Source organism: Lynx canadensis, chromosome B1 (genome assembly GCF_007474595.2).
Source record: "Lynx canadensis isolate LIC74 chromosome B1, mLynCan4.pri.v2, whole genome shotgun sequence".
Classification (NCBI taxonomy): Eukaryota; Metazoa; Chordata; class Mammalia; order Carnivora; family Felidae; genus Lynx; species Lynx canadensis.
In genome coordinates, this window is record NC_044306.2 from 97,418,757 (window position 1) to 97,446,650 (window position 27,894).

General features: G+C 36.2%; 1 protein-coding gene across 1 annotated transcript in view; it reads right to left on the bottom strand.

The window, feature by feature from the left end:
* The window catches only part of INTU (inturned planar cell polarity protein), an 89,209-nt gene that overhangs the window by 20,284 nt on the left and 41,031 nt on the right, over positions 1-27,894 (bottom strand). The window contains exons 6-13 of the mRNA XM_030313108.1: positions 23,515-23,604; positions 15,899-15,976; positions 8,626-8,815; positions 6,855-6,908; positions 6,127-6,189; positions 5,098-5,319; positions 4,013-4,495; positions 2,078-2,175 (exon numbers count right to left, since the gene is read on the bottom strand). Of these exons, the coding sequence (XP_030168968.1) occupies positions 2,078-2,175; positions 4,013-4,495; positions 5,098-5,319; positions 6,127-6,189; positions 6,855-6,908; positions 8,626-8,815; positions 15,899-15,976; positions 23,515-23,604 (1,278 nt within the window). The remainder of the gene's footprint in view (positions 1-2,077; positions 2,176-4,012; positions 4,496-5,097; positions 5,320-6,126; positions 6,190-6,854; positions 6,909-8,625; positions 8,816-15,898; positions 15,977-23,514; positions 23,605-27,894) is intronic.

A 27,894-nucleotide genomic window follows, 5' to 3' on the forward strand; every position in this document is an offset into this window, starting at 1 on the left:
GGCTCCAGGCTCTGAGCAGTCAGCACAGAGCCGGACGCGGGGCTCGAACTCACGGACCGCGAGATCGTGACCTGGCTGAAGTCGGACGCTTAACCGACTGCGCCACCCAGGCGCCCCATTGTTTCATTTTTTTATTTTGAGAGAGAGAGAGAGAGTACGAGTGGGAGAGGAGCAGGGGGAAAGGGAGAGAGAGAATCCCAAGCAGACTCCATGCTCAGCACGGAGCCCCAGACAGGGCTCGACCTCATGACCCGGAGATCATGACCTAAGCCAATATCAAGAGTCTGACGCTTAACCAACTGAGCCACCCAGGCACCTCTGTAGGATCTTTTTAAATAGACAGCCTATGATTTACATTGTATATGAATTTATGTTCAAGCCTGAACTTGTAAAACATTTTCTTTTACTAGAGATAAGGTAAAAATAACACACACACATTTAAAAAGTAAGATGTGGGGGTGATAAAATTTCAGAGTGGTAGTTGTTAAATAGAAGACGAGGGTTTGGGAAAGTATTTCAAAGCTCTACAAAAGGTTTGATTTAGATTTGTTTAAAAAAACATTTTTAACTATTAAAAAACTAACCATAGTTTTTGAAGGCATTAAATTTAACACATTAGATTCTCATTACATTATTTTATGCAGACAAGTTACCTTGTTTTTGCTCTAACGTCAGGAAAAAAAAGCCGTTTCTGACAACTCTGTGACATATATATTTGAACTTATTATAAAATGTTTTGGGGTGCCTGGGTGGTTCAGTTGATTAAGCGTCCAACTCTTGATTTCGGCTCAGGTCATTATCCCATGGTTTGTGAGTTTGAGCCCTACGTCCAGCTCTATGCTGACTGTGTAGAGCCTGCTTGGGATTCTCTTTCTCCCCCTCTCTTTCTGTCTCTCCCTCTCTCTCTCTCTCTCTCAAAGATAAATCAATAAACATAAAAAATAAATAAACATTAACAAAAAAATAAACATTCATAATCTTTAAAAAGATGTTTCATGATTAAGAAAGTAATAGTGCTGAACTTTTTTTGTGTGATTTATGTGTCTGCTTATTCAAATAGAAGTGTTGCAATGGAGTTTGTTATACTAACTGATCCCACACATGACATCATAATTAAACATCAGGCAAAGCTCAGACAGCTCGTCACCACATAATAGTTGCACAAGAAGTGAATACGTAACATTTTACATTTTAATAATTACAGAGTTTAATAATTATAGACATTTTATGTTTTAATAATTATAGACATGCTCTTCTCACTCCGTTCCTTTTACTTCAGAATTTCTACTTAATGTAAGTTTGAGGTTTCATTTCTTTCCTAAAATGGGTGTTATAGGCTCAGTTCCTACCCCCGGACTCAGAGGGAGATGCAGCAAGGAAGTTTACTAGGGAGAAGTCTGGGGAACAACACTTGTGGGAGGAAGTCCCACAAGTGTGGGAGGAAGCAGGATTGAGCAGAGGGAAAAGCTGAACCACACTGCGGTTGAAACAAAATCTCAGCAGATACCACTTGGAACTATGAGATTGGATGGCCTTTTAGAGTTGTCTCGAATTTAGGCCAAGTCTTTGTATTCAACTTATCTATTAGTCCTTAGATGTGGGCTATTTCTAGGGAGAAATTGTCATCTTGGCTGAGTCAATAAACTTCCAAGCAGAACAAGAGACTCAGCTGTGAGTAGTTAGCAGCCATTATCCCCAAACACTGGAAGGAGTACCCTGGGCTATGGAATATCTGTGCAGCAGACTGCAGCATCCACCAAAGCCTAAAAACAGTAAATACTATAATAAAAAAATTAGACATACAAAAGGGAGGTTACCTGTGGAAAAGAGATAAGAGGGGACTTTCACATTTTGAAACATCACTCTGTTTTTTTATCTCTTATAATAGGAGTACGGGTTCCCTATTGTATAATGAAAAACATGAGTGAATTAGCATAGACATTACCTTTAATATGTAAGATATATCACAATTACATTTTTGAGTTAAATCTCTATATGTTATGGATTTGTACTTTCTTACTGTAAAGTTTGCTCGAAGACACGTTTTTTAAAAAAAGAATACAAGGATGCTTCTTACTTCATTGTGTTATATATTTCCAGTTCTTTATCTGAAAAGTCCTTTTTCAAGTTCCCCAAATGAAATGGATTTGGAAGAGCAGACTTCCGTTTAGTGACCTGAAAAATGCAGTTAAGTAGATCAGTTTGCACCTAAGAATGGAATCAAACAGCAGAAATAGTGTAAAAACTGAAAACTTTCTAAGAGAACTATTTAGTATTTTGCAATGTTTCCTTTAAATATGTTTGAGGCTAACTTATACCTCCTGGCTTATTCTTCGCTAACAGTGACCTAGGGCCATGTCATAGAAGGATGTCATAGTTCTTCCTGAAAATCTACCAGAGCCACTATCAAGTTTTGTTACACTTTTTTTTTCATTTTTTTTTTCTTTTCTTTATCTTAGAGAGAGAGAAAGAGAGTGTGAGAGGGGAAGAGGGGCAGAGGGAGAAAGAAAATCTCAAGTAAGCTCCATCCATGTTCAGTACAGAGCCCAATGTGGGGCTTGATCCCACAACCCTGGGGTCATGACTTGTGCCAAAACCAATCAAATGAGCTGCCCATGTGCCCCAAGTTTTGTTATATTTTATGTGTAAATGTGCTTGTCTCCCTCTCTAGACTTTGCACTCCTCAAAGGCAGGGGATGTCTTACCCATCTTTGTATTTCTTCTGTATAGCATGGCCCTTAGCACATAATAGGTGTTCAATCAAATTTGTTGAATGGCTCTATTATAGAGATTATTTAATTTCTCTTCAGAGTTATTCATGGCTTCTTAAGCCTACTACTTCTTAAACTATGTTTCCTACCAATTTCACCAACTGGGATAATGAATATATAGGACGAATGCGGGTATTTTCTAAATATATCCACTTCAGACTCTAAGACTGCTGTATTGTTTGGAATTAGAAGATGGAAGCTATGGCTATTTATGCCATGACACTCAGAATCTCATATTTTATTGGTGCCCCTTCTCAGATTCTACCTTATTCATGTCTTGTCTGACATCACTTCCAACAATCCAAATGACAAGCAAGTTTCAAAAGTGTTCTGAAAGTAGAGCATCACTAGAATAGTAGAAGACCTCCCGGGGTGATTACTTTGATGATCATTTGGATACATTATTGTATCCAAAAACATGGAAAAAGGATAAAAATAAACAATCTGAAAAATGAACATTCTCTTTGTTTTATAATCACATTTTAAATTATTGACAATGGAGACCAGCCTTTATAGATTCAGATAAAAACAAAATAAAACAAAAAAAAAACTATAAAAACCTATAGAATAACATGTATATACACATATATTTACATAAATATATTTTTTTAGGTTTCTGATTCTCTGTTTCTGTTGAATATTTTATTGCTTATTTAGTTAAATCAGGCATCTAAAATCCCACACAACTAGGATGTTCTCTGTTAACCTTGTGACAGAAGAAAGATGAACAGGGAAAGCAGGAAGGATTAAAGAATTTTCCTACTTGTAAGTAGTGTCAAGCAGTTGTCCTGGATGCTACTATTTTATTACTTGATATTTCTTTCTCTTTTTGGTTCTTTATTTTTTTTTTATTCTTTTACTAAAAAAAATTTTTTTTAACGTTTTATTTATTTTTGAGACAGGGAGAGACAAAGCATGAACAGGGGAGGGTCAGAGAAGAGAGGGAGACACAGAATCTGAAACAGGCTCCAGGCTCTGAGCTGTCAGCACAGAGCCCGACGCGGGGCTCGAACCCACGGACCGCAAGATCATGACCTGAGCCGAAGTCGGCTGCTTAACCAACTGAGCCACCCAGGCGCCCCTCTCTTTTTTGGTTCTAAATCACTGGTTTGCTAACAATAACCAAAACAACCACTAGATCAAATGAAAAATGATTTGCCATTAAAAATTTTCTTGCAATTATAAAATAAGAACTGGAAAGACAGTAGCTCCCAAATGTACACACTCAAATGAACACACACCTTAAGCAAGGCCCCACTTTCTTCTGAACCATCAGAGCCCCGAGGTTCTCTTTGTTGTTTCCGTACTGTATCTGGTGTAGAGTGGGGACTCAGGTGAATACCTTCTCCACCTTCACAATCATTGTCAGATCCTCCACTGCTTTGGGAAGGACTGGGTTTACATGTCTTTAAGGAATAGTCACCAAAAAGAATTCTTCTGCATGTTGGAGAGGTTGCTACTTTGGAAGTACCTGGAAGCTTACTGAGGATAGGTGAGGTTGTCAAACTATCTAATTTTTCATGTGATCCAGTAAGGAACCAGTCAGCACAAGACAAACAGGGGCTTGGAGATGTTAGCCGTTCATTTATGCGACAATCTATTCCTTCCAGCTGGTGAAGAGTTGTTTTGACCTGATCCACATATATACAATCTGGTCCAGGATTCCCAATAGCTTTGGATGCACAGCCTCCAGCTTCTAATAGTACACATAACATATAATGCTTCTATAAGACAAAAATATTAATAGAGATTTAGCTACATGAAAATGTTTATATGTAGTGTGCATGCATAAATTTATAAGTACGAAAAACATGGTATAATCATATGATTATTAAAAACTGCCTCAGTTTCTTAGTTATTCTCAATGCTTCCTGATCATCCTTGAAAACAAATCTCATATTGCCTTCTCTTGGTATACCATCAAAGACTACTTTCTGGTACATGGAATTCCCTAAGGTAGCTTTCAAAGAGCCACAGTGATTAGAAGTCCTTTTATCTACAATCACATGTTTTTTCTGATTCTATATTCTTTTCATGTCTCTCTTTCCCAAGACAAACCAGAGGATAAAACCACTACAGAAATGAGAACAAAAGATCTTAAGAACCTGATAAAATCTTATTCTGGGCTTCATTAATATTTCTTCATGAGTATTAAATGGATGTAAAAGAAAAGGAATAAGGGACATATAACATTTTCTTGAATACTGGTATCTGGCATGCTCATAATTTTAAGCTGTCATATTTGTTTGTGTATTTTAAGATAGTAAATGGCCAAAAAAAAAAAAGCCACCCCAAAACGCACACACAGAAACCAAAGTAAACTTACCAAGCCAACAATTAGCAAAAAATATCTTCCTTCAGGTTCCTGAAAGACTTCAGTGTTTGAGTCTGTAGAAGGTTGGAGGTGATGTTGAGGAAACACTTCTCTCCATATAACCAACTGACCAATTCTTTGTTTTGCTGCTAACGGCAGTAGGCAATAGTGGCGACAGTATATGGCAATATCAATAAGGTCATCCTTAGGCAAATGACTGCAGATCAAATAACCCTTGAATTTAACCACAAAGAACAGAAGTCATCTATGTCATAATATATTTCTAAGAGTTTTACAGGTACTTCAGTTAGCTTAAAATATTCCAGTTTCAAATAGAATAAAGACATAGCAAAAATAAATGTTCTTTTTCTGAGGTCAATTAGAGATCAAATATTTATGATAAGTTAAGTCTACCACAGACTTTAGCACAAAGCAAGATGGCCTGAGTAGTATAAATCTGACTATTTGGCAAAGTTAGAAAAGAACTGAATTTTGAGCATGGAAAGTGGAGAAGAGAAGTTACAGTGAGGACAGACTTACTTTTCACTGTGTACCATTCTGTACTGTCTGATTCTTTTTTAGATATGTTTTAAATCATGTTTAAAAATCTTGTTGAAGTGCCAAAACACTTAAATTCATTTGATGCTTAATTTGCTTTGCATGGAAGTCAATGAAATGTTAGAAGATTTACTAAAAAGATACATGGTTATGTCTGAGGATAAGAAAAAAAGTGCACTGCTGCAAAAAGAAACCGAGAGAGTATTGCTCTTCTCTCCTACGCACTTGGTTCCTCCATTACTGTTTCTGCTTATACATCTGCAAATGCAATGTATGTAATGAATGTAATAATATAAAAAATATTTATTGTATTTGTAAATCTGTAGGTACTGGGTTTTTTTGAAGACCTTAATTTTATGGTAACTACATTCAAAGGAAAAGAGATAAATGTATTTTTCATGTTTGTAGAAGTTTGAGAAAATTTACTTTAGGTCTCTTCATATGGCAGTTGGACATTTATAAAAATTTCAGACTTCAACTTACCTTGTAAAATAGAGAAGATCCTAAAATTGTATACAGCCGCCTCATGTCATAGTAGTCCTCAGACTGGGGGAGCAAAACCACAGTGGATTTATATTCTTTGTTTTTCATGATTAAAAAAATCCTAGTAAAGCTATAATAATTAAAAATGGCAATTATATTCTTTAGTAACTGAACTTTTCATAGTGCCTTCTTTAGAAATGAACATACTAGGGTATTAGGGTGAAAAATAATGTGCATATATTTTTGGCTGAAAGCAATCTTATTTTTTATTCTTATAAGATACTGTTGATTAGAGACATTTAAGAACAGAACATAAGTGGGGCGCCTGGGTGGCTCAGTCAATTAAGCATTCAGCTCTTGATTTCAGCTCAGGTCATGATCTCATGGTCCATGGATTCGAGCCCCGTGTCAGGCTCTGTGCTGACAGCTTGGAGCCTGAAGCCTACTTCGGATTCTGTGTCTCCCTCTCTCTCTGCCCCTCCTCTGCTCTCTCTCAAAAATAAATAAACATCAAAATAAATAAATAAATAAATAAATAAATAAATAAATATTAAATAAATAAGAAGTTTTTTTAAGGCAAGGAAAATAAATTTTGTTCATGTCAAAATAGAGATCCAATGCTACGTATTTCAAGATTATTACATGCCCACTTGAAAAATATTTAGAATAATGGCTGATTTACAATATATGAAATCAACATTAAGCCTAAAGTCCACTGGCTTTCTTACCAGTTCAGCAAAATCTGCAGACTCTAAGTCACTCAATGCTGTGTCTAGTTCCATCTATGTGGGAAAAAAACAAAAATCAAAAAACAAAAAACCACAACCATTTAACTCGGTTATTGTTTAGTAATGGCCTCATAAAAGTGCTTAATAATCACTTGAAGAATTGAATAAGTATCTTTCTCCTTTGTGATATTTAAGAAATGTCCAAAAATAGAACATGTTGTTTTAAGCTTTGCAATTACATGGAAAAAAATTATTTAACATATTGTCATTTTTCAATTAAATCTCAATTATTACAAAATGAACTTCACTCTGTATTCAATGCAAAATAACTTATGAGGTTAAAAAATTGCTTTCTAGTTTTGAATTAGGAAATTTTTGAACCTATCAAAATTCTTACAGGAAAATAACCCATCTTAATGTACCCAATCTATTTTGAGGTTTTTTTTTTTTCCCCCTCTATTGCTGTATATTTCTCAACAGTTAGATCCCTGGAAAATAATCATTCTTCCCTGTCTCTTTCCTATGTTCTATATAAAAGGACTTTTAATCTTTATTTATGGATTAAAACATGAAGAAAAGTGTTCCCCTGGAACCTGGCACAGTTTAGCTACCCTACAGGGTTATTAGAAAAATCTTACTTAGGATTTAGCTTTTGTTTCTATGGAAATTGCCCGAACTCTTTCATGTGTTTGTTCTTCCATGAAACATTCAAAATTTAAAAACAGAATAAATTTAATCTGTAGTTTAATCTGTAATACATATATATAAATTGAAAACTAGGCAGTTAAAGCTTGTGGCATAAATGCGATTTGTGGAAAAGAATCCTTTTTTTTCCTTTTCCTTTTCTTTTTAAAGGCCAAGGCACTCTCTGCAGGACTATTTCACAAACTGTGTCTTACTGAGATGACAAAAGCTTTGGAAACATTAGTCATGCCTTTCAATACTTTTCACACTCTATGACTTATTACTCATTTGTGACCTGCATTTTTCTGTATCTAGCAAATATTTCATGTACTCCTTTTTGTGGCTTTGGTGCTCTTGTAAAAAATAATAGACAACAAGAAAAGTACCCACTTGTTAATTCTGATCTCACAGATATTAATGCTTACAGGCTGCTATTCCTGCTACTGAACTCTGTAGGCTAATGTACAAGGTTAAAATAATTGTTTCTTCACATTCCTTAAGAGAACAAAGTATCTACTCTCTTAATTATTCCAGTGTACCTTAAGAAAAATGACATTAAAAAAAAAAAAACCATCTGGGGCGCCTGGGTGGCTCAGTCGGTTGAGCGTCTGACTTCAGCTCAGGTCATGATCTTGCAGTTCATGAGTTTGAGCCCCACGTTGGGCTCTGTGCTGACAGCTCAGAGCCTGGAGCCTGTTTCAGATTCTGTGTCTCCCTCTCTCTGTCCCTTCCCCGCTCATGCTGTCTCTCTCTGTCTCTCAAAAGTGAATAAAGGTTAAAAAAAAAAAAATTAAAAAAAAAAGAACATCTGATAAACAAACAAAAGCAAGTCACACCATATAATTATGATTTCTGAGAAGTATTACAAATTTAGAAAATGCTTAAATGTTACAGTAAGATGAGAGAGCTAATTTCTGTTTAGAAAGAAATATTTGTCTAAGTTCACTGTACTGGATCACCTACTTCATCAATCAATGGCTTCAACTCTTACCCACAATCCTGAAAATACAAAAAGGCTAAAAAAGAGAGAAGATAAAAAATTACAAGGCAACTGGTTCTGATTTTTATTTATGACACCCAAAATTACCTTGATTTCCTGTGGAAGTGTGAGCCACCGAACTCCGGGGAGACTGTCTAAAAGCACTGCACTGGAAGCATCATATTGTTGTGCGTTCAAACTGGCACTGGAATGTAGTTTAGTAGGCTGAAGTGCTCTTTGAAAGAACAAGATGAAAAAATGATCCAGACGAGGAACATTCTCAACCTGGCAAAAGGCACTGAAGAAACAACAGCTGTAAGTCAGAAAAACATACGGAAATAGTGGTCATCTTTTGTATGTCCCTAGGAGAGTGGATCTTTCCCAAATACATAGGCTCTCTTCCTTCCTCCTCTCCCTTATGAAGAATTACTGCTAGGGGCGCCTGGATGGCTCAGTCGGTTAAGCATCTGACTTCAGCTCAGGTCACGATCTCGCGGTCCGTGAGTTCGAGCCCCGCGTCGGGTTCTGGGCTGATGGCTCAGAGCCTGGAGCCTGCTTCCGATTCTGTGTCTCCCTCTCTCTCTGCCCCTCCCCGTTCATGCTCTGTCTCTCTCTGTCTCAAAAATAAATAGAAATGTTAAAAAAAATTAAAAAAAAATTACTGCTATAATGTTATTGCACCGAAAACCTACTTTCAAATGCACTGAGTAGATGGTATTATGGAAGAACCACAGGGCTAACACAAGCGGTATATCTACAACAAAATGGACTGAAGTAACCTTTTTGTAAAAAAATGTAATGTTTGTAAAAAAATGTTGCTTTTACCTTATCTCTTAACCATTTAACCTCTCAATATCTTTCAGGCAGGATGGAATAATAAAGAAATTTTGAGCTTTGTAATAGAACATATTTGTCTTTGAATCTTATCATTGCTTTTACCAGGTAGTTATCTCAGGAAAAGTTCTTTGAACTTTTGTTTCCAACTCTAAAAATGGGGATAATACAATCTGACTTGCATGCAAAGTACTTAGTACTTTATTTATTTATTATACTTATTACTTACTGAACACAGTAAGCACATCACATAATTAGCCTAAGTTATTTTTCCCCTCTTCACTAATGTAGGCAACACTACTGAAGAACCGAAAAAGAGATAGAGAGAGAGACACACACACTAAACACTTGACTTTAGTTATGTAAAAATAATAGAGCATTGCCTGCAACTATTCATTGGAATAGCCTGCTTGATAACACAATAGCTAGTATATGTACCATTAATACATCAGAATAATATTCATGGATTCATTCAACAAATTGCTTGAGTGCCAACTATGTTCTAGGCACTATTCTCCTTGCTGGAGGTACCGCAGTAAAAATATCAAGACAAAAGACAAGGTCTCTGCTTCTGTGGAGCTCATGTTCTAATGGAGAAAGACAACCAATGAACAAAGAGTAAAAACAAGAACTTGTACAAAGAGATATACAGAGAACAAGATCATGTGAATGGGTGATGTAACTGGTTGGTTATTTTATATCAAAAGTTGGGGAAGAGTCTTTGAGAATCGAAATTTAGCTGAGATCCCAATGTCAAGAAGATCTAGGGAGAGAAAAGAGCGCAAAAGCCCTAGTGTGGAACAAGTGTGGCCAGGGTGTCCACAGACCAGCCAGAGGGGAAATGTGGTTTGAGATCTGAAATCAGAAAGATATGTAGGAGCCAGATTATAATGTAAAAAGACTGCTTTAACCGCATTTGGAATTTTTTTTTTTTTTAATAAACATAGTTTATTGTCAAACTGGTTTCCATACAACACTTAGTGCTCATCCCAACAGGTGCCTTCCTAAATGCCCATCACCCACTTTCCCCTCTCCCCCACTCCCCATCAACCCTCAGTTCTTTCTCAGTATTTAAGAGTCTCTTATGGTTTGCCTTCTTCCCTCTCTGTAACTCCCCTCCCCCCTTCCTCTCCCCCCTGGTCTTCTGTTAAGTTTCTCAGGATCCACATCAGAGTGAAAACATATGGCATCTGTCTTTTTCTGCCTGACTTATTTCACTTAGCATAATACTTTCCAGTTCCATCCACATTGCTACAAATGGTCAGATTTCATTCTTTCTCATTGTCAAGTAGTATTCCATTGTATATATAAACCACAACTTTTTTATCAATTCGTCAGCTGATGAATTTAGGCTCTTTCCATAATTTGGCTATTGCTGAAAGTGCTGCTATAAACATTGGGGTACAAGTGCCCCTATGCATCAGCACTCCTGTATCCCTTGGGTAAATTCCTAGCAGTGCTACTGCTGGGTCATAGGGTAGGTCTATTTTTAATTTTTTGAGGAACCTCCACACTGTTTTCCAGAGCGGCTACACCAGTTTGCATTCCCACCAACAGTGCAAGAGGGTTCCCATTTCTCCACATCCTCTCCAGCATCTATAGTCTCCTGATTTGTTCATTTTAGCCACTCTGACCAGAGTGAGGTGTTATCTCAGTGTGGTTTTGATTTATATTTCCCTGATAAGGAGTGATGTTGAGCATCTTTTCATGTCCTGTTGGTCCTCTGGATGTCTTCTTTAGAAAAGTGTCTATTTGTGTTTTCTGCCCATTTCTTCACTGGATTATTTGTTTTTTGGGTGTGGAGTTTGGAAAGTTCTTTATAGATTTTGGATACTAGCCCTTTGTCTGATATGTCATTTGCAAATATCTTTTCCCATTCCATCAGTTGCCTTTTACTTTTGTTGGTTGTTTCCTTTGCTGTGCAGAAGCTTTTTACCTTGAAGAGGTCCCAATAGTTCATTTTTGCGTTTAATTCCCTTGCCTTTGGAGATGTGTTGAGTAAGAAATTGCTGCGGCTGAGGTCAGAGAGGTTTTTTCTTGCTTTCTCCTCTAGAGTTTTGATGGTTTCCTGTCTCACATTCAGGTCCTTCATCCATTTTGAGTTTATTTTTGTGAATGGTGTAAGAAAGTGGTCTAGTTTCATTCTTCTGCATGTTGCTGTCCAGTTCTCCCATCACCATTTGTTAAAGAGACTGTCTTTTTTCCATTGGATATTCTTTCCTGCTTTGTCAAAGATTAGTTGGCCCTACATTTGTGGGTCCAATTCCGGAGTCTCTATTCTATTCCATTGGTCTATGTGTCTGTTTTTGTGCCAATACCATACTGTCTTGATGATTACAGCTTTATAGTAAAGGCTAAAGTCTGGGATGGTGATGCCTCCTGCTTTGGTTTTCCTCTTCAATATTACTTTGGCTATTTGGGGTCTTTTGTGGTTCCATACAAATTTTAGGATTGTTTGTTTCTAGCTTTGAGAAGAATGCTGGTGCAATTTTGATGGGGATTACATTGAATGTGTAGATTGCTTTGGGTAGTATTGACATTTAAAAAAAATTTTTTTTAAATTCACATCCAAATTAGTTACCATATGGTGCAACAATGATTTCAGGAGTAGATTCCTTAGTGCCCCTTACCCATTTAGCCCATCCCCCCTCCCACAACCCTCCAGTAACCCTCAGTTTGTTCTCCATATTTATGAGTCTCTTTTGTTTTGTCCCCCTCCCTATTATTATAATATAATTTTTATATTATTTTTGTTTCCTTTCCCTTATGTTCATGTGTTTTGTCTCTTAAAGTCCTCATATGAGTGAAGTCCTATGATTTTTGTCTTTCTCTGACTAATTTCACTTAGCATAATGCCCTCCAATTCCATCCACGTAGTTGCAAATGGCAAGGGTTCATTCTTATTCATTGCCAAGTAATACTCCATTGTATAGATATACCACCTCTTCTTTATCCATTCATCCATCCATGGACATTTGGGCTCTTTCCATACTTTGGCTATTGTTGATAGTGTAGTATTGACATTTTAACAATATTTATTCTTCCAACCCATGAGCATGGAATGTTTTTCCATTTCTTTGTATCTTCTTCAATTTCCTTCATACGTTTTCTATAGTTTTCAGCATACAGATCTTTTACGTCTTTGGTTAGGTTTATTCCTAGGTATTTTATGATTCTTGGTGCAATTGTGAATGGGATCAGCTTCTTTATTTGTCTTTCTGTTGCTTCATTATTGGTGTATAAAAATACAACTGATTTTGTACATTAATTTAGTATCCTACAACTTTGCTGAATTCATGTATCAGTTCTAGCAGACTTTTGGTGGAGTCTATCAGGTTTTCCATGTATAGTATCATGTCATCTGCAAAAAGTGAAAGGCTTGACTTCATCTTTGTCAATTATGATGACTTTGATTTCCTTTTGTTGTCTGATGGCTGATGCTAGAACTTCCAACACTATGTTAAACAACAGCGGTGAGAGTGGACATCCTGTTGTGTTCCTGACCTCAGGGGGAAAGCTCTCAGTTTTTCCCCATTGAGGATGATATTAGCTGTGGGCTTTTCATAAATGGCTTTTATGATGTTTAAGTATGTTCCTTCTATCCCGACTTTCTCGACGGTCTTTATTAAGAAAGAATGCTGAATTTTTCAAATGCTTTTTCTGCATTGATTGACAGGATCACATGGCTCTTATCTTTTCTTTTATTAATGTGATGTATCAAATTGATTGATTTGCGAATATTGACCCAGCCCTGCAGCCCAGGAATGAATCCCACTTGATCATGGTGAATAATTCTTTTTATATATTGTTGAATTCGATTTGCTAGTATCTTGTTGAGAACTTTTACATCCATATTCATCAGGGATATTGGCCTGTAGTTCCAAAACTCAAACGGGAAGTACTTCCAAAACTCAAGTACTTCCAAAACTCAAATGGGAAGAAACAAAATTTTAACAGACCCATAACTAGTGAAGAAATTGAATCAGTTATCACAAAACTTCCAAATAAGAGTCCAGGACCAGATGGCTTCCCTGGGGAATTCTACCAGATATCTAAAGCAGAGATAATACCTTTCCTTCTCAAGTTGCTCCAAAAAACAGAAAGGGAAGGAAAACGTCCCGACTCATTCTATGAAGCCAGCATTACTTTGATTCCCAAACCAGATGGAGACCAAGCAAAAAAAGAGAACTACAGGCCAACATCCCTGGAAATTTATTAAAGTGGCAAGAATGGAGATTGTTATAGCAGTGAGAGATGGTGGTGGCTGTACAAGGTGATAGTGAGGATGGAGAGAAATGAATGGATTTGAGGTATGTTTTGGAGACAGACTGTTTAGAGTCTGCTGATAGTTTTGCTAGGAATAGTGGAGGAAATCTATCTTTAATATGATCACAATACTAAACTTTTTTTTTTTTTTTTTTTTTTTTTTTTTTTTTTTTTTTTTTTGGAGAGAGAGCATGAGTAGGGGAGGGGTAAAGGAAGAGGAAGAGAGAGAATCTTAAGTAGGCTCCACACCCAGCACGGAGTCCAATGCAGGGCTTGATCTCATGACCATGAGATCATGACCCAAGCAGAAATCAAGAGTCAGAGATTTAACCCACTGAGCCACAAAGGTGCCCCTAAACTTGTTAATACATAATCACTTTTCTGTGGGTCACAGGAACTAAATAGCTCACAACTTAAAAAAATAAAAAAATTAACTCTTTGGACTTCTTAATCTTTTCATAATTTTTCATAATGGGCCTTTAATATCTTTCATAATTAGAAAAAACCTTATTAAAAATTACTACAAAATGACTATTAACAACATCTTGGATCCATACTGCTTCTTGGTCGTAAGAACTCAACGGATCTTAACATTCATTATTTTAGTTTGCCTTTCCAATTCTCACTAGAACAAGAAGAAACTAAAACTCGCTGCCAATTTGGTGATACTTCCAAGTAAAAGAAAGCTAAATTTCAAAATGAAATTCACAGAAATGAAGAGTCCCTCTGCTCATAACCTCGTCCATTTGGAATTTGCAGAACAACCCCAAATGATTGTCTTAAGTTATGGAATTCATCTCAGGAATTTAATCTTTAATTATCTCTGTTTTTATGAAAACATGAAGCTTCAGTTAAGGTAAGACATAGCAAGGTTTGCTCACCCGGTGTAAATTTAAGGAAGTAGTTTACAACCATATCCTTACTGTTCATTGGTTAAAAGTTTCCTTATTAGTAAAAGTTAAAAACAATGTTGGTGACTGCCTGGCCTTTTGTAGTTCACACATTTGGAAAAGGCTTACCAGTAATTAGGTTTGAGAGGGATGTGTCTCCTAAGAGGCTTATTGAGGAGAATTCTGTACACTACACAGTCCCAATGTCACAGAAAGTTATTTCAGGCTGCTTTGAGAACAGTGGTAACAAAGATCCATAAGAGATAAACAGAGAGCCAATACCACTGTGGTTTGGAAAGACATATAAACTGTTTTGGATCTTTATACTTATATACTCTTAAGGCTTTGAAAGCAAAGGTATCATTTTAGCTCTCTGAAGTACTGGAACTTAGAAAAAATCCCACAAACAGAAAAATCTTTTTTTCATCCATAATTTCATGTGTTCAAATCCTGAAGTTACCTCAAATTGCCTCCTTTAGATCAAGAAAGATGCATCATATTTTACTGTAATGTTAAAAAAACAAGAAGCAGGAAAATAGGCATAACATGAGCCCACACATATTTTAAAAGGGAATATATATACTGTATTCATATTGTATAGGAAACATATGACACACATGAAACTAAATATCTTTACTGTGTCATCTATATATTTTAATAGTGCTTTTTTTTTTTAATTTAAAAATTGGTTTAAGAAAGAAGAATCACATTTTAGGACAGTGCATTTGACACTGGTCTTATAATGAGAGAACAACACAACTTAAAATCTTCTTACTCCTTTTTGTATTTGTTTTGAAGAAATGCCCTTATATTTGCTTCTATAGAAATATATCAAGTCAGAATATAATTATGGTTTTATCACTATTTTACTTTATTTTGCTAAACTAACATGAGACCAAAAATGAAAAAGCAATGAATAGATCAAGTGAAAAAGTGCCTAGAACTGTAAAATGAAGCCAGTAATAAAAGATGAGAAAATCAGAGAAAGAAAGAAAAAAACAAAACAAAACAAATAACTAACTTGCCAAACTAGGAAAAGTATTAAATGCAAAAGGTGATTTGGAATCATGTGCTTAAAACTTGAGGTTCATTTTTTTAGGAGCACTGGTATCTTTATTATTTTTAATATTATTTTTTATTAAGTTATTTTAATTCCAGTATAGTTAACACTCTTTTATATTAATTTCAGGTATGCAATATAGTGATACGACACTTTCCTACATCACCCAGTGCTTATCACAGCAAGTGCACTCCTTAATCCCAGTCATCTATTTTACCCATTCTCCCACCTCCCTTCCCTCTGATAACCATCAGTTTGTTCTCTATGGTTAAAAGTTTTTTTTTTTTTTTTAACAAACAAACAAAAAACTTGAGATTCAATTCATACTTACCTATCTAAAGAACCATACATAAATGTTAAGGTTTGGGCAACATCTTTTATCATACTCCTTAGCTGAGGGAGAGGAACTCTAAAAAGAAGAAAAATACATTTGTTCATTTATAACATAACCAAGTGATACATATCTAAAAGAAGCAGAACATCGTTCCATTTTATATGTAAGAAATGTGAAAAGTCTGTGTGTCAACTGCGAGTATGGCTGTGTAAAATGGTTCACTGAATTAGTAACTGAAGACTCTGATATCTAGACTTGGAGTTCTAGCATGGGTCAAGTAAGGACTTTTATATCACTACCTACGTGGAAATTGTTTATACCTCCTTAGGGTTCGGTTTCCTCATGTATAAAATGGGGGAATAATCACTAAGCCCTTCTCAGGTTCATTTTGAGGATTAAATTAATGCATATAAAGTTGTGCAGTATCTGAGCTCAGAAAAAAATGCTAAATTCTTGACACTTTCCAGTATTACCCAGATCTCAACCGAACCTCCAACTTCTGTGACAAAAGACAGCCCTAAACAAATGGGAGAAGGGAAAGAAAGTAGAGGAAAGAAATGGAATTAACTGTTTTCTTGGTAGCCTGATAAAAATTCTACAAAGTAGATCTGATTATTGCTATTATAGCAATGGGTAAACTGAGGCCCAAGAAGTTAAGTAACTTGTACAAGGACTTAAAGGGAGTAGAACCTGCCTGTGGACATCCATCTTCTTAGCTCTAAAGTTACTCTCTCTACTACCTCACAATGACTTCCTGGTTGGGTCCCCACTATTCACTGCAGCCATCACAGGAAGATGATCTCCCCTCTGAAAACACATGTTCCTGGATTATACACCTGACCTGATCTTCTGTGGGGTGGCACTTTTCTCATTTTGCTCGTAAAAGGCATAGTGGCAAAGAAGGAAATGCATAGACTGGCATTTAAGACAAATGAGAGAAAAATCCCAGGCCTGCCACTTCCATTACAAACCACATGCACAGTGTTAGAGATACAAAGACCTATTAATTGACACTGAGGAGGTGCTTGTGCATGATCTCTCATACTCTATTTCTCAGTTTGAACAAAGTAGAATAATAATTCCTATCTTGCATGGCTATGTGAAACAAGATGGGATGAGGAAAAGAATCTGGTACAGAGTAGAATAAAGGGGATCTTCAAATTCATTCTAATTTATCAAACCAAGTTCCCCAGGATAGGAATGACTAATATTTAGGGTAGACACTTTCTATCCCCATCACCCAGTAATAAAGACTGGGAAATTGGCTAGAGCATCCCCTATGCAGCACAACCTTAATTCAGAGCTCAGCTCAGCTGGGACAGCCTTTTTTTTTTTTTTTTTTTTTTTTTTTTTTGGCTTCAGGGTAAAACCTTGCCTGGAAACTGTCTCTATCTGCATAATTAATTTGGCTGATAGCATCAGAATGTGGCTGAGCAGCCTCTGCTCAGTTCCTTAGCAGGGCCTTCCTTTTCCCTGTGTCTGTCTACACTACCTTCAGCTTACCATTGTATTTTCTGTTTTCTTTCTTTTGCTGTTTGGGCCACTATAAAAGTCTAAGCATAATTATTTTATCCTAAAGTAATTTATAATGAGTGTTCTCCAATTCTTGTAAACCCATACTTTCAAAACAACTCAGTTTTTTCATAATCCGACCCATTGACATAAGGCAGTATTCTAGCAGGGTTCATCATAGTCTCTTTTGAGTCAGAAAAATACAAATTAGCTGGTTAAGGGAGTCACCATGTAGTATATGTCACAGCACCATTATCCTTCAAGTTAAACATTTTGAAACACACAGGAAATACATGGAGACAAATGAAAATGAAAACACAATGGTCAAAATCTTGGGGATGCAGCAAAGGCTGTTCTAGGAGGGAAATTTATAGCAATACAGGCCTACTTTGATAACTAAAAAAGTATCAAATAACAACCTAACCTTACATCCTAAAGGAACTAGAAAAAGAAGAACAAAGCCCGAAGTCAACAGAAGGAAAAAAAAATAAAGACTAGAACAGAAATAAATGAAATTAAAAAAATTTTTGAATCATACATTCATGACAGATCATATAACCTTTTGTCCAAAATTAGACATGTTTAAAGCACAATCATTTGGATAATTTTTCACCATAGTCTCCTTTGGAGTTCCTGTTTGTGGTATGAAAACATGTCAACAGATTGTTCACTACTCTTCCTCTCTAGAGGTAGAGCTTAATTGCCCTTCCCTTGAGTGTGGGCTGGACTTAGCAACTTACTCCTAACAAATAGTATATAGTGGAAATGACTGCGTCATTTATAAGACTAAGTCAGCTTCCCCTCTTTCTCTGTTTTGGAGAAATCTATTTCTCCATAACTTGCTTTGGGGGGAAGCCAGCTGACATGTGAGGACATTCCAACAGCTCTACAGGAGAGACCCATTTGGCAAGGAACTAAGGTCTCTCAACAATGGCTATGTGTGTAAGCCATCTTGGAAGCAGATGCTCTAGCTTCAGTTAAGCCTTCAAATAACTGTATCCCTGGACAACATTTTGACTGCAACCTCAAGACAGATCCTGAGTCAGAACTACCCAGCTAAGTCGTTCATGAATTCCTGACTCACAAAGACACCTATGAGATAATAAATGTCTGCTGTTTTAAGTCCCTAAATTTTGGTGTAATTTGTTACCTAGGAATAGATAACTAATACACTGTTATATAATGAAAGAAATCTTGTTAACAAAATCATCAATAATAGAAAATAGTCATATTCATGTCTAGAGTAGCTGTATAATGCATTTTTTTGAGGTCTACTTTTTTCTTCCTTGGGAAGCATAAAGCAACACCAAAAGAAAAGTTATCTAAACTGGTATTCTCTAACGTTGTGTCAGTCACATAATATAGTATTTATTTTGATATTTGATTACTATTTGGTAGATAATATATGATAGTTCTATGCACCAAAAGGTTAAAACTAAAATGTGTTAATAGTTTAATAGAAGTTGTCCATTTTTTTTTTTTAAAGCAGGGAAGAATCTAAATTACAAGTTTTAAAAAATCATTGAACAGGGACATAAGACTAGTCTAACAATAATTAAAAACCTCTCCTTGGGGGCAGTTCTCCATATTCCTACCCCATTCCCCCCCCCCCAGCTTTTAATGTCTTATGACATTAGGGAAGCAATGTAGTTTCAGAAATAATTCAGAAAGACTCTCCTTCAATTTCCAATTCTGCTTCTTGTTAGTTTTGTGATCTTTAGCAAGTTATTTAATCTTCTCTTGGTTTTACTTTCCTCATTTATAAAATGGGGCCAGAGATCATGATGTACATCTGGAGCTGATTTTGAAGATTAAATGAGATTAATGAATGTAAAATACCTAACGTAGTCCCTGGGTTCACATTCTACTCATAAACATCAATCCAGCTCTTATCTCCAACTATAAAAATAATATATACATTAAAATTAAAATTTAAGAAGGTGAAAATAATAATATAAAACATACCATTAGAGAAGTCACTTTAAAGTTAAATATTCATTACAGTTGACCTTTGAACAATGCAGAGGTTAGGAGTCCCTACACCCCAGGCAACTGAAAATCAAGTATAAATTTTAACTTCCCCAAAACTTAAATAATAATAGCCTACTGTTGACTGGAAGCCTTATGATAACAGTTAATTAACACATATCTTGTATGTATTATATACTGTATTCTTACAATAAAGCAAGCTAGAGGAAAGAAAATGTTATTAAGAAAATCGTAAGAAGAGAAATTGATACCATAAGTTTGTATCATCTGTTTACAAGATGAATCATCTGTCAGTACCTACATTAATACGGTCTTATGCGATACAAAACACTGTAGATTTACACATATTACTAACACTAGACACCCAAAATGAAAAGATGTTAAAAAGAAATTCATATTTATTTACAGACAACTTATGTGTTGATAATGAAGAAAGAGCAATATGATTTCTTTATGGTAGCCTAGTATAATTGATAGTATTACTTCATGGTAGCCTAGCCTATAGACTAGAGAGTAAATCATTAAAAATTTTTTAGGGCACACTGTATTATATTCATAAACACAATACTGGAAACACTGCTGCAGAAAAGCAAAAAGCAAAGTTATAAAGCAGTAAGAAAACTAACACATTATTAATTTTATATTAAATATCAATCATCTTATGCCTCTATAAGGATAGACTATTCCCTTCCACAGAAATCTTGCATGCGATGTCTACAAGATGAATACTTACACAACGATGATGATGACACAGTTCTTGCTGTACAATTATTAGATTTTCGCAAATATTGATTTGCATGAAGACACACAAATGCACAACAGATAAGTTTATTAACTGTATGGCATAATGATTATCTACTATTCATTAAGTGGAAGTGGATCATCATAAAGATCTTCATCCTCCTTATCTTCATATTGAATAGGCGGAGAAGGAGGAGGAAGAGGAGGGGTTGGTCTTGCTGTCTCAGGAGTGGCATAAGCAGATGTGGAGGTGCAAGGGGAGGCAGGAGAGGCAGGCACACTTGGTGTAACTTTACAGAAATATATCGTAATTTCTTTCTGACTTTTCTGCTTTTTCGTTTCTCTAAAAATATTCCTATATGTTATCAAAACTTCTTCCACCATTTGCTTTATTATTAGTGCCCATATCATAGAAGGGTTTGTGTCATAAAAAAGGTCAAAAGCAGTCCTGAATAATTAGAACGTTACGGCCGGATTGTCTAGTGTCAATTTGTTTGCTGGCATTGGATGTGGCCATGTGTGGAGATGGCACATTTCCATTAAGTCATCTTCTGTTCATTCCTCAGGTGTGGTGTCTATTAGCTCTTGAAATTTTGTAAGATCTTTATATTGAAACCCTTCACTTCCCTGCCCTGCCACCTTTTTGCCAGATCCACAATCTCTTTCATGATTTCCCTAATTGGCTCTGTCATAAATCTTGTGAAGTCATGCACAACATCTGGACACAATTTTCTCCAGCAAGAATTTATTGTTTCAGGACTGATGACTTTTGTGGCTTTTTCTATAACAACAATGGCATCTTCAGTGGTGTAGTCCTTCCAGACTTTCATGATGTTCTATTGGGGTCCCCCTCCACGGCATTGACAATCCTTTCCATAGAGTATCATGTGTAATGATGTCTAAAGGCCCTTGTGACCCCTTGATCTAGAGGTTAAATTGGAGATGTTTTGTTTGGGGGCAAGTAGACTGACATCTTTGGTACTGAACTCATGGGGTTCTGGGTGGCCAGGGGCATTGTCCAATATCAAAAGAACTTTCAAAGGCAGTCCCTTACTGGTGAAGTACTTCCTGACTTCAGGGGCAAAGCATCAACAGAACCAGTTCAGAAAAAGGATTCTCATTGCCCAGGCCTTCTTGTTGTACAACCAAAAGACTGGCAACTGGTGTTTATCTTTTCCTTTCAAGGTTTGGGGCTTAGCAGCTTTATACATAAGGGCAGTCCTAATCATAAACCTGACTGTGTCTTCACAAAACAGAGTTAGCCTATTCCTTCCCACCTTAAATTCTGGTGCTCACTTTTCTTCTTAACTAATGTCCTATGCAACATTTTTCTTTCTCCCAGAATAGGGCACTTTTGTCTGTATTAAAAACCTTGAGGTGCACCTGGATGGCCCAGTTGGTTGAGTGTGTGACTTCAGCTCAGGTCATGATCTTGGGGTTCATGAATTCAAGCCCCACATTGGGCTTGCTGATGTCATTGCAGGACCCGCTTCGGATCCTCTGTCCCCCTCTCTCTGCCCCTCTCCCACTTGCACGCTCTCAAAAATAAATAAACATTAAAAAACAAAAAACAAAAAACCTTGAGGCAGATATCCTTCCTCCTCACTGATTTTTTTAATGACATCTGGGAAGTCATCTGCAGTCTCTTAGCAGAATCTGCTTCTCCTGATATCTTGACATTTTTAAAGCTAAACCTGCTTCTAAAATAGCCAGACCATCCTTTGTGCTGGCATTAAATTCTCCTGCTTTAGATCCTTAACCTTCCCTTTGCCTTAAGTTGTCATATCATGACCGCTTTTTCTTAAATCATATTAGTCTATAGGTATGCCTTCCTTCTAGCAATCCTGCACCTACATAAAAATTGCTTTTTCAATACGAGATAATAAGATCTTTACACAGAAAGTGCAATGTTTTTGCACCTGCTGGCCTAACTGTAGTGATAGCTTCAGGAATTTCCTTTCCTTTTTTACAATGGCCCTCATGCAGGATTTATTTATGTTGAAATGGTGGCCAATTGCAGCTGCAGATCTCAATCAATAGTACATATCAAGCAATTTAACTTTTTCTTGTAATGTCCTAACTTTTGTCTGCTTCTTGGGAGCATTTCCAGCATTACTAGTGGCATTTCATATGGGTCCCACGGTGTTATTCAAGGTTTACACTATTGCACGAAGAAAAATATGCAAGAACTGCAAGAAATCACTTTTTACTGCAATTTACTGGAAAGACAAACTGCTCACACAGAGATGATTAACGTCACGGGGGGTTGTAAGTAGGTAACACTTGAGGTCACTGCAACAGCAGCAATAGGAGATAGCAGTAAGATTATTCCAGTAGTACAGTATGTGCTATGGTTAATTTTATGCAGTTATGATTTAATAATGCATCTTTACATTTGTTTACACTTCTCTCAATTGCGAATAGCTCCATATAAGTATTTGTTTAAGTTTTGATAAATTTTAACTTTTAATAATAGATCTGTGTATATTTTATGGTAGTAAATGATAAAACAGACTGTATCTACACATATTTTATGCATTCATGACGTATGTAACTTTTTCTCAAAATTTTCAATATTTCTAGACTATGTAGTTCATCTGTGAGCTTTCTCATACTGTCACAAATCTCCAAAAAACCTTCTAATATATTTATTGAAAACAACCCACATATAAGTGGATCAGCACAATTCAAATCCACGTTGTTTAAGGGTCAACTGTATTTTGTCAAAGGTGCTCAACATCAGGGCCAAACACCTTTTTCCTTGACTTTTAATTTTCCAAAATCTCCAACAGTAAAAAACCGAACACACAAAATCCAAACCACGATCTTGTCAAAAGTTTGAGCAGAGAAGGTCATCTCTCAGCCACCTTCACACTGGCCACATCTCATAAGAAAGTGTGTTGAAAGTCCTTCTTCTTACTAATTGGTCTAGCTGGGTGTTCCCAGCGCTTTTTATATTTTTAATATCAAATTAACATAGGTAGCTATTGCACTGGTGGAACAGATATTTAAAACATAAGACTATTTTTTTATTAAAATTTTTTTTTAATGTTTATTCATTTTTGAGAGAGAGAGAGAGACAGAACATACGCAGGGGAGGGTCTGAGAGAGAGGGAGACACAGAATCTGAAGCAGGTTCCAGGCTCTGAGCTGACAGCACAGAGCCCGATGCAGGACTCAAACCCACCAACCATGAGATCATGACCTGAGCTGAAGTTGGAGGTTTAACCAGACTGAGCCAGCTAGGTGCCCCAACATAAGACTGTTTAAAGGAGTTTGCCTTTTGACAAAAATGTCATAGTTTTAATGAAACAGATTTTGTTAGCAATATATTAGAAAAGGTTTTAAGGTAAACAAAGATCTCAACTTACTCTTCAGCAGGCAGGCCAATTAACAACAACTTGTCAGATTCTTTCCAATAAGCCACATGGATTTGTTTCCCATTTAAAAGAAGGGATGAGCTAAGAAAAAATAGAGTGAAAATAAAGTCAGAATATCTTTAAATGTCATAAAATTATAAACAGTCACTCAAAAGATTACACATGGTATGATTTAAGAACCGCATGCTTAATAAGCAAGTTTCTTGGCATTTATCTGTCACACAGAAAAGGCAAGGAATTGTATAACAACAATAATGTATTCTGAAATATTCTTTTAAATATCTATAAAAAGCTCCAGGTCAAACAAAAGTAGTCACATTACAGTAAAAGGTATTGAAATTCTTTTGCTAAATTAAGTGACTATACACTATTTTTTTCCCAAAAGAAAGCTTCCATTACTGTGCTAATTTACCAAATCTTTTCTTTTTTTTTAAAATTTTTTTTTTCAACGTTTTTTATTTATTTTTGGGACAGAGAGAGACAGAGCATGAACGGGGGAGGGGCAGAGAGAGAGGGAGACACAGAATCGGAAACAGGCTCCAGGCTCGGAGCCATCAGCCCAGAGCCTGACGCGGGGCTCGAACTCCCGGACCGCGAGATCGTGACCTGGCTGAAGTCGGACGCTTAACCGACTGCGCCACCCAGGCGCCCCATCAAATCTTTTCTGATTGCCTATTTATTAAGATAATTTATTAAGAGAAATTTCTATTTATTAAGAGAAATTGCAAAGAAAGGACAACATGGTTCCAGCTCACAAGTGATAATTCAATATGGGGCACATGTACTTAAACAAAGAGCCGAAATATAAGTCAGATTTAAACATGTACTCAAGGAAACTTTTGGGATAATGTATATATTCATTGTGGTAATGGTCTCAGGGTCATACACCTCTGTCAAAACTGATCAAATTGTATATTTTACATATATGCAATTTACTCTACTTCAATCAAGTTGGAAAACATATTAAATGTGTTCTAAAAAGAGATATAATAGGGGCGCCTGGGTGGCGCAGTCGGTTAAGCGTCCGACTTCAGCCAGGTCATGATCTCGCGGTCCGGGAGTTCGAGCCCCGCGTCAGGCTCTGGGCTGATGGCTCAGAGCCTGGAGCCTGTTTCCGATTCTGTGTCTCCCTCTCTCTCTGCCCCTCCCCTGTTCATGCTCTGTCTCTCTCTGTCCCAAAAATAAATAAACTTTGAAGAAAAAAAAAATTAAAAAAAAAAATAAAAAAATAAAAAGAGATATAATAAAGAACTATGAAAACAGAGTATGATCCTTCTTGTAATGCGGGTAGATGGTGTGAAGAAAATATATTCAGTGTTTGTTCTTGCTTTAAAGTTTATTGATTTTTGAGAGGGAGAGAGCATGTGCATGTGTGCAAGCAGGGAAGGGGCAGAGAGAGAGAGAGGGAGAAAGAGAATCTCAAGCAGGCTCCGCGCTGTCAGCACAGAGCCCGATGGGGGGTTTGATCTCACGAACAATGAGGTTATGACCTTAGCCAAAATCAAGAGTCAGACACTTAACTGACTAAGTCGCCCAGATGTACCCCTTCCTTTTTTTTTCTTTAGTGTTTTTTTTTCTTTAAGTGAGAATACACACATCAGTTTTCATTGGTTGAGTCCTTGGAATATAATGTATATTCTATACTACAATAGAGATAAGTGTGTGGGATTTTAAACATGAATTGCTAAATAGATTTTTTTCAAAAGAAATATTACTTTTGTCTTAATAAAGTTTAAAAATATATATGCTTTTTGACAAATATTAGATTCTTTTTATACTCAGACATTAATATCACTATAGTTTTAAAACTGTGTATACAAGACGTACATGTTGCTAAGGAATCCCTGAAATAATAATCATTTTCATATTTACTGTTTTACAAAAAAGTTTTTCTACCTACATTTACTGTTTTCCACATGTTTAATTCATATCTTATCATTAATAACAAGATCTAAACATCAAGTAAAATAACATCTATCCTTTAGAGTAAAAAGAAAAAATCAAATCCACATGGAGAAACTTAAAACAAAATTTCTTTCCAATAAGATTAAAAAGGAGGCCTGAACTTTGAAAACATTATCCTAAGAAGCCAGTCATAAATAAGCATGTATTATGATTTCATTCACATGAAATGTCCAGTATAGGTTTTTATTTGGGTATCATGAAAATATTCTAAAATTGACTGTGGTGATGGTTGCCGAATTGTACGCTTTAAATGGGCAAATTGTATGATAAATGAATGATGTCTCAATAAAGCTGTTTAAAAAAAATAAAAGGAGGGCACCTGGGTGACTCAGTCAGTTAAGCAACTGACTCTTGATGTCGGCTCAGGTTGTGATCTCATGGTCGTGAAATTGAGCCCTGGGCTGGGCGCCATGCTGAACATGGAGCCTGCTTGGGATTCTCTCTCCCTCTCTCTTTCTGCCCCTCCCTATGGGCATCCTCTTACTCTCTCTCTCAAAAAAAATAAAGAAACATTTAAAAAGTAAAAATAAAAAATAAAAGGAGGCCTGCAACATATTTTTTCATATCATTATTTTAATTATTTTCTCTAATGTTTAATACATACTATTTGTTATTGTTATTATTTTTTATTATAATCAAGTGCATACTATTTACTAGACATTATATTTTTTAATCTTTTTAACATCGTCTTCAGGCATTACTATCATTATATTTTTTAAATTTTTGTTAAGTTTTATTTAAATTCCAGTTAGTTGGGGCTCCTGGGTGGTTCAGATGGTTAAGTGTCCACCTCTTGATTCAGCTCAGGTCATGATCTCATTGTTCGTCGATCGTGGGATCGAGCAATGTGTCGGGTTCTTCACTGACAGCACAGAGCCTGCTGGGATTCTCTCTCTCCCTCTCTCTCTGCCCCTCCTCCACTTGTGCTTTGTGTCTCTCTCAAAATTAAATAACTATTTATAAAGACATAAAATAAATTTTAAAATCCTTTAAATTCCAATTAAACATACAGTGTAATATTAGTTTCAGGTGTATAATACAGTGATTCAATACTTCCATACATCACCCAGCGTTCATCACAGCAAGTGCATTCCTTAATCCCGATCATCTATTTTACCTATCCTCCCACCAACTTCCCACCTGGTAACCAGCAGTTTGTTCTCTATAGTTAAAAGTCTGTTTCTTAGTTTGCCTAGCTCTCTCATTTTATTTTCTCTTTGCTAACTTGTTTTGTTTCTTAAATTCCAAATATGAGTGAAATCGTTTGATATTTGTCTTTCTCTGACTTATTTAGCTTAGCATAATACTCTCTAGCTCCATCTGTGTTGTTGCAAAGATAAAGACTCCACTAAAAAAGAGAACATTAGGCCAATATCTCTGATGAACGTGTATGCAAAAATTCTCAATAAACTACTAGCAAACTGAATCCAACAACACATTAAAAAAAATCATTCATGGGGCACCTGAGTTGCCTCAACTCAGTTGGTCGAGTGTCTGACTTTGGCTCAGATCATGATCTCCCAGTTCATTGGTTCAAGCACCACATTAGGCTCGCTGATGTCAGCGTCTGTCTGTCCCTCTCTCTCTCTGCCCCTCCCCCCTTTCTTTCTCTCTCTCTCTCTCTCTCTCTCTCAAAAATAAACAAACATTACAAATAATGTAAAAAATAAACAAAAAAACTCATTCACCACAATCAAGTGGGATTTATTCCTGAGTTGCAAGGGAGGTTCAATATTTGCAAATCAATCAACGTGACACACCACATTAATAAAAATTTAAAAATATCATTTCAATAGAGGAGGAAAAAGCATTTGACAAAGTACAACATTCACTCATGATAAAAATCCTCAACAAAGCAGGTTTATAGAGAACATATCTCAACATAATAAAGGCCTTATATGAGAAACCTGCAGTTAATATCATCCTCAGTGGGGAAAAACTGAGAGATTTGCCTCTATGGTCAGGAACAAGACAAGGTCTTGCTGAGCTGTCAGCACAGACCCCGACACAGGGCTCAAACTCACAGACCGTGAGATCTTAACCTGAGCCGAAGTCGGATGCTTAACAGACTGAGCCACCCAGGCACCCCTAAAGTAATCTTGAAAAAGAGAAGCAAAGCTAGAGACATCACAATTCTAGACTTTAGGTTTTATTACAAAGCTGTAGTGATCAAGACAGTTTGGTATAGGCATAAAAACAGACACAGATCAATGGCACAGAATAGAAAAACCAGAAACAAACCCAAACCTATATGGTCAATTAATCTCCAACAAAGAGGAAAAAAAGAATATCCAATGGGAAAAAAGACTGTTTCTTCAACAAATGGTGTTGGGAAAACTGGACAGCAACATGGAGAAGAATGAAACTGGACCACTTTCTTACACCATACACAAAAATAAACTCAAA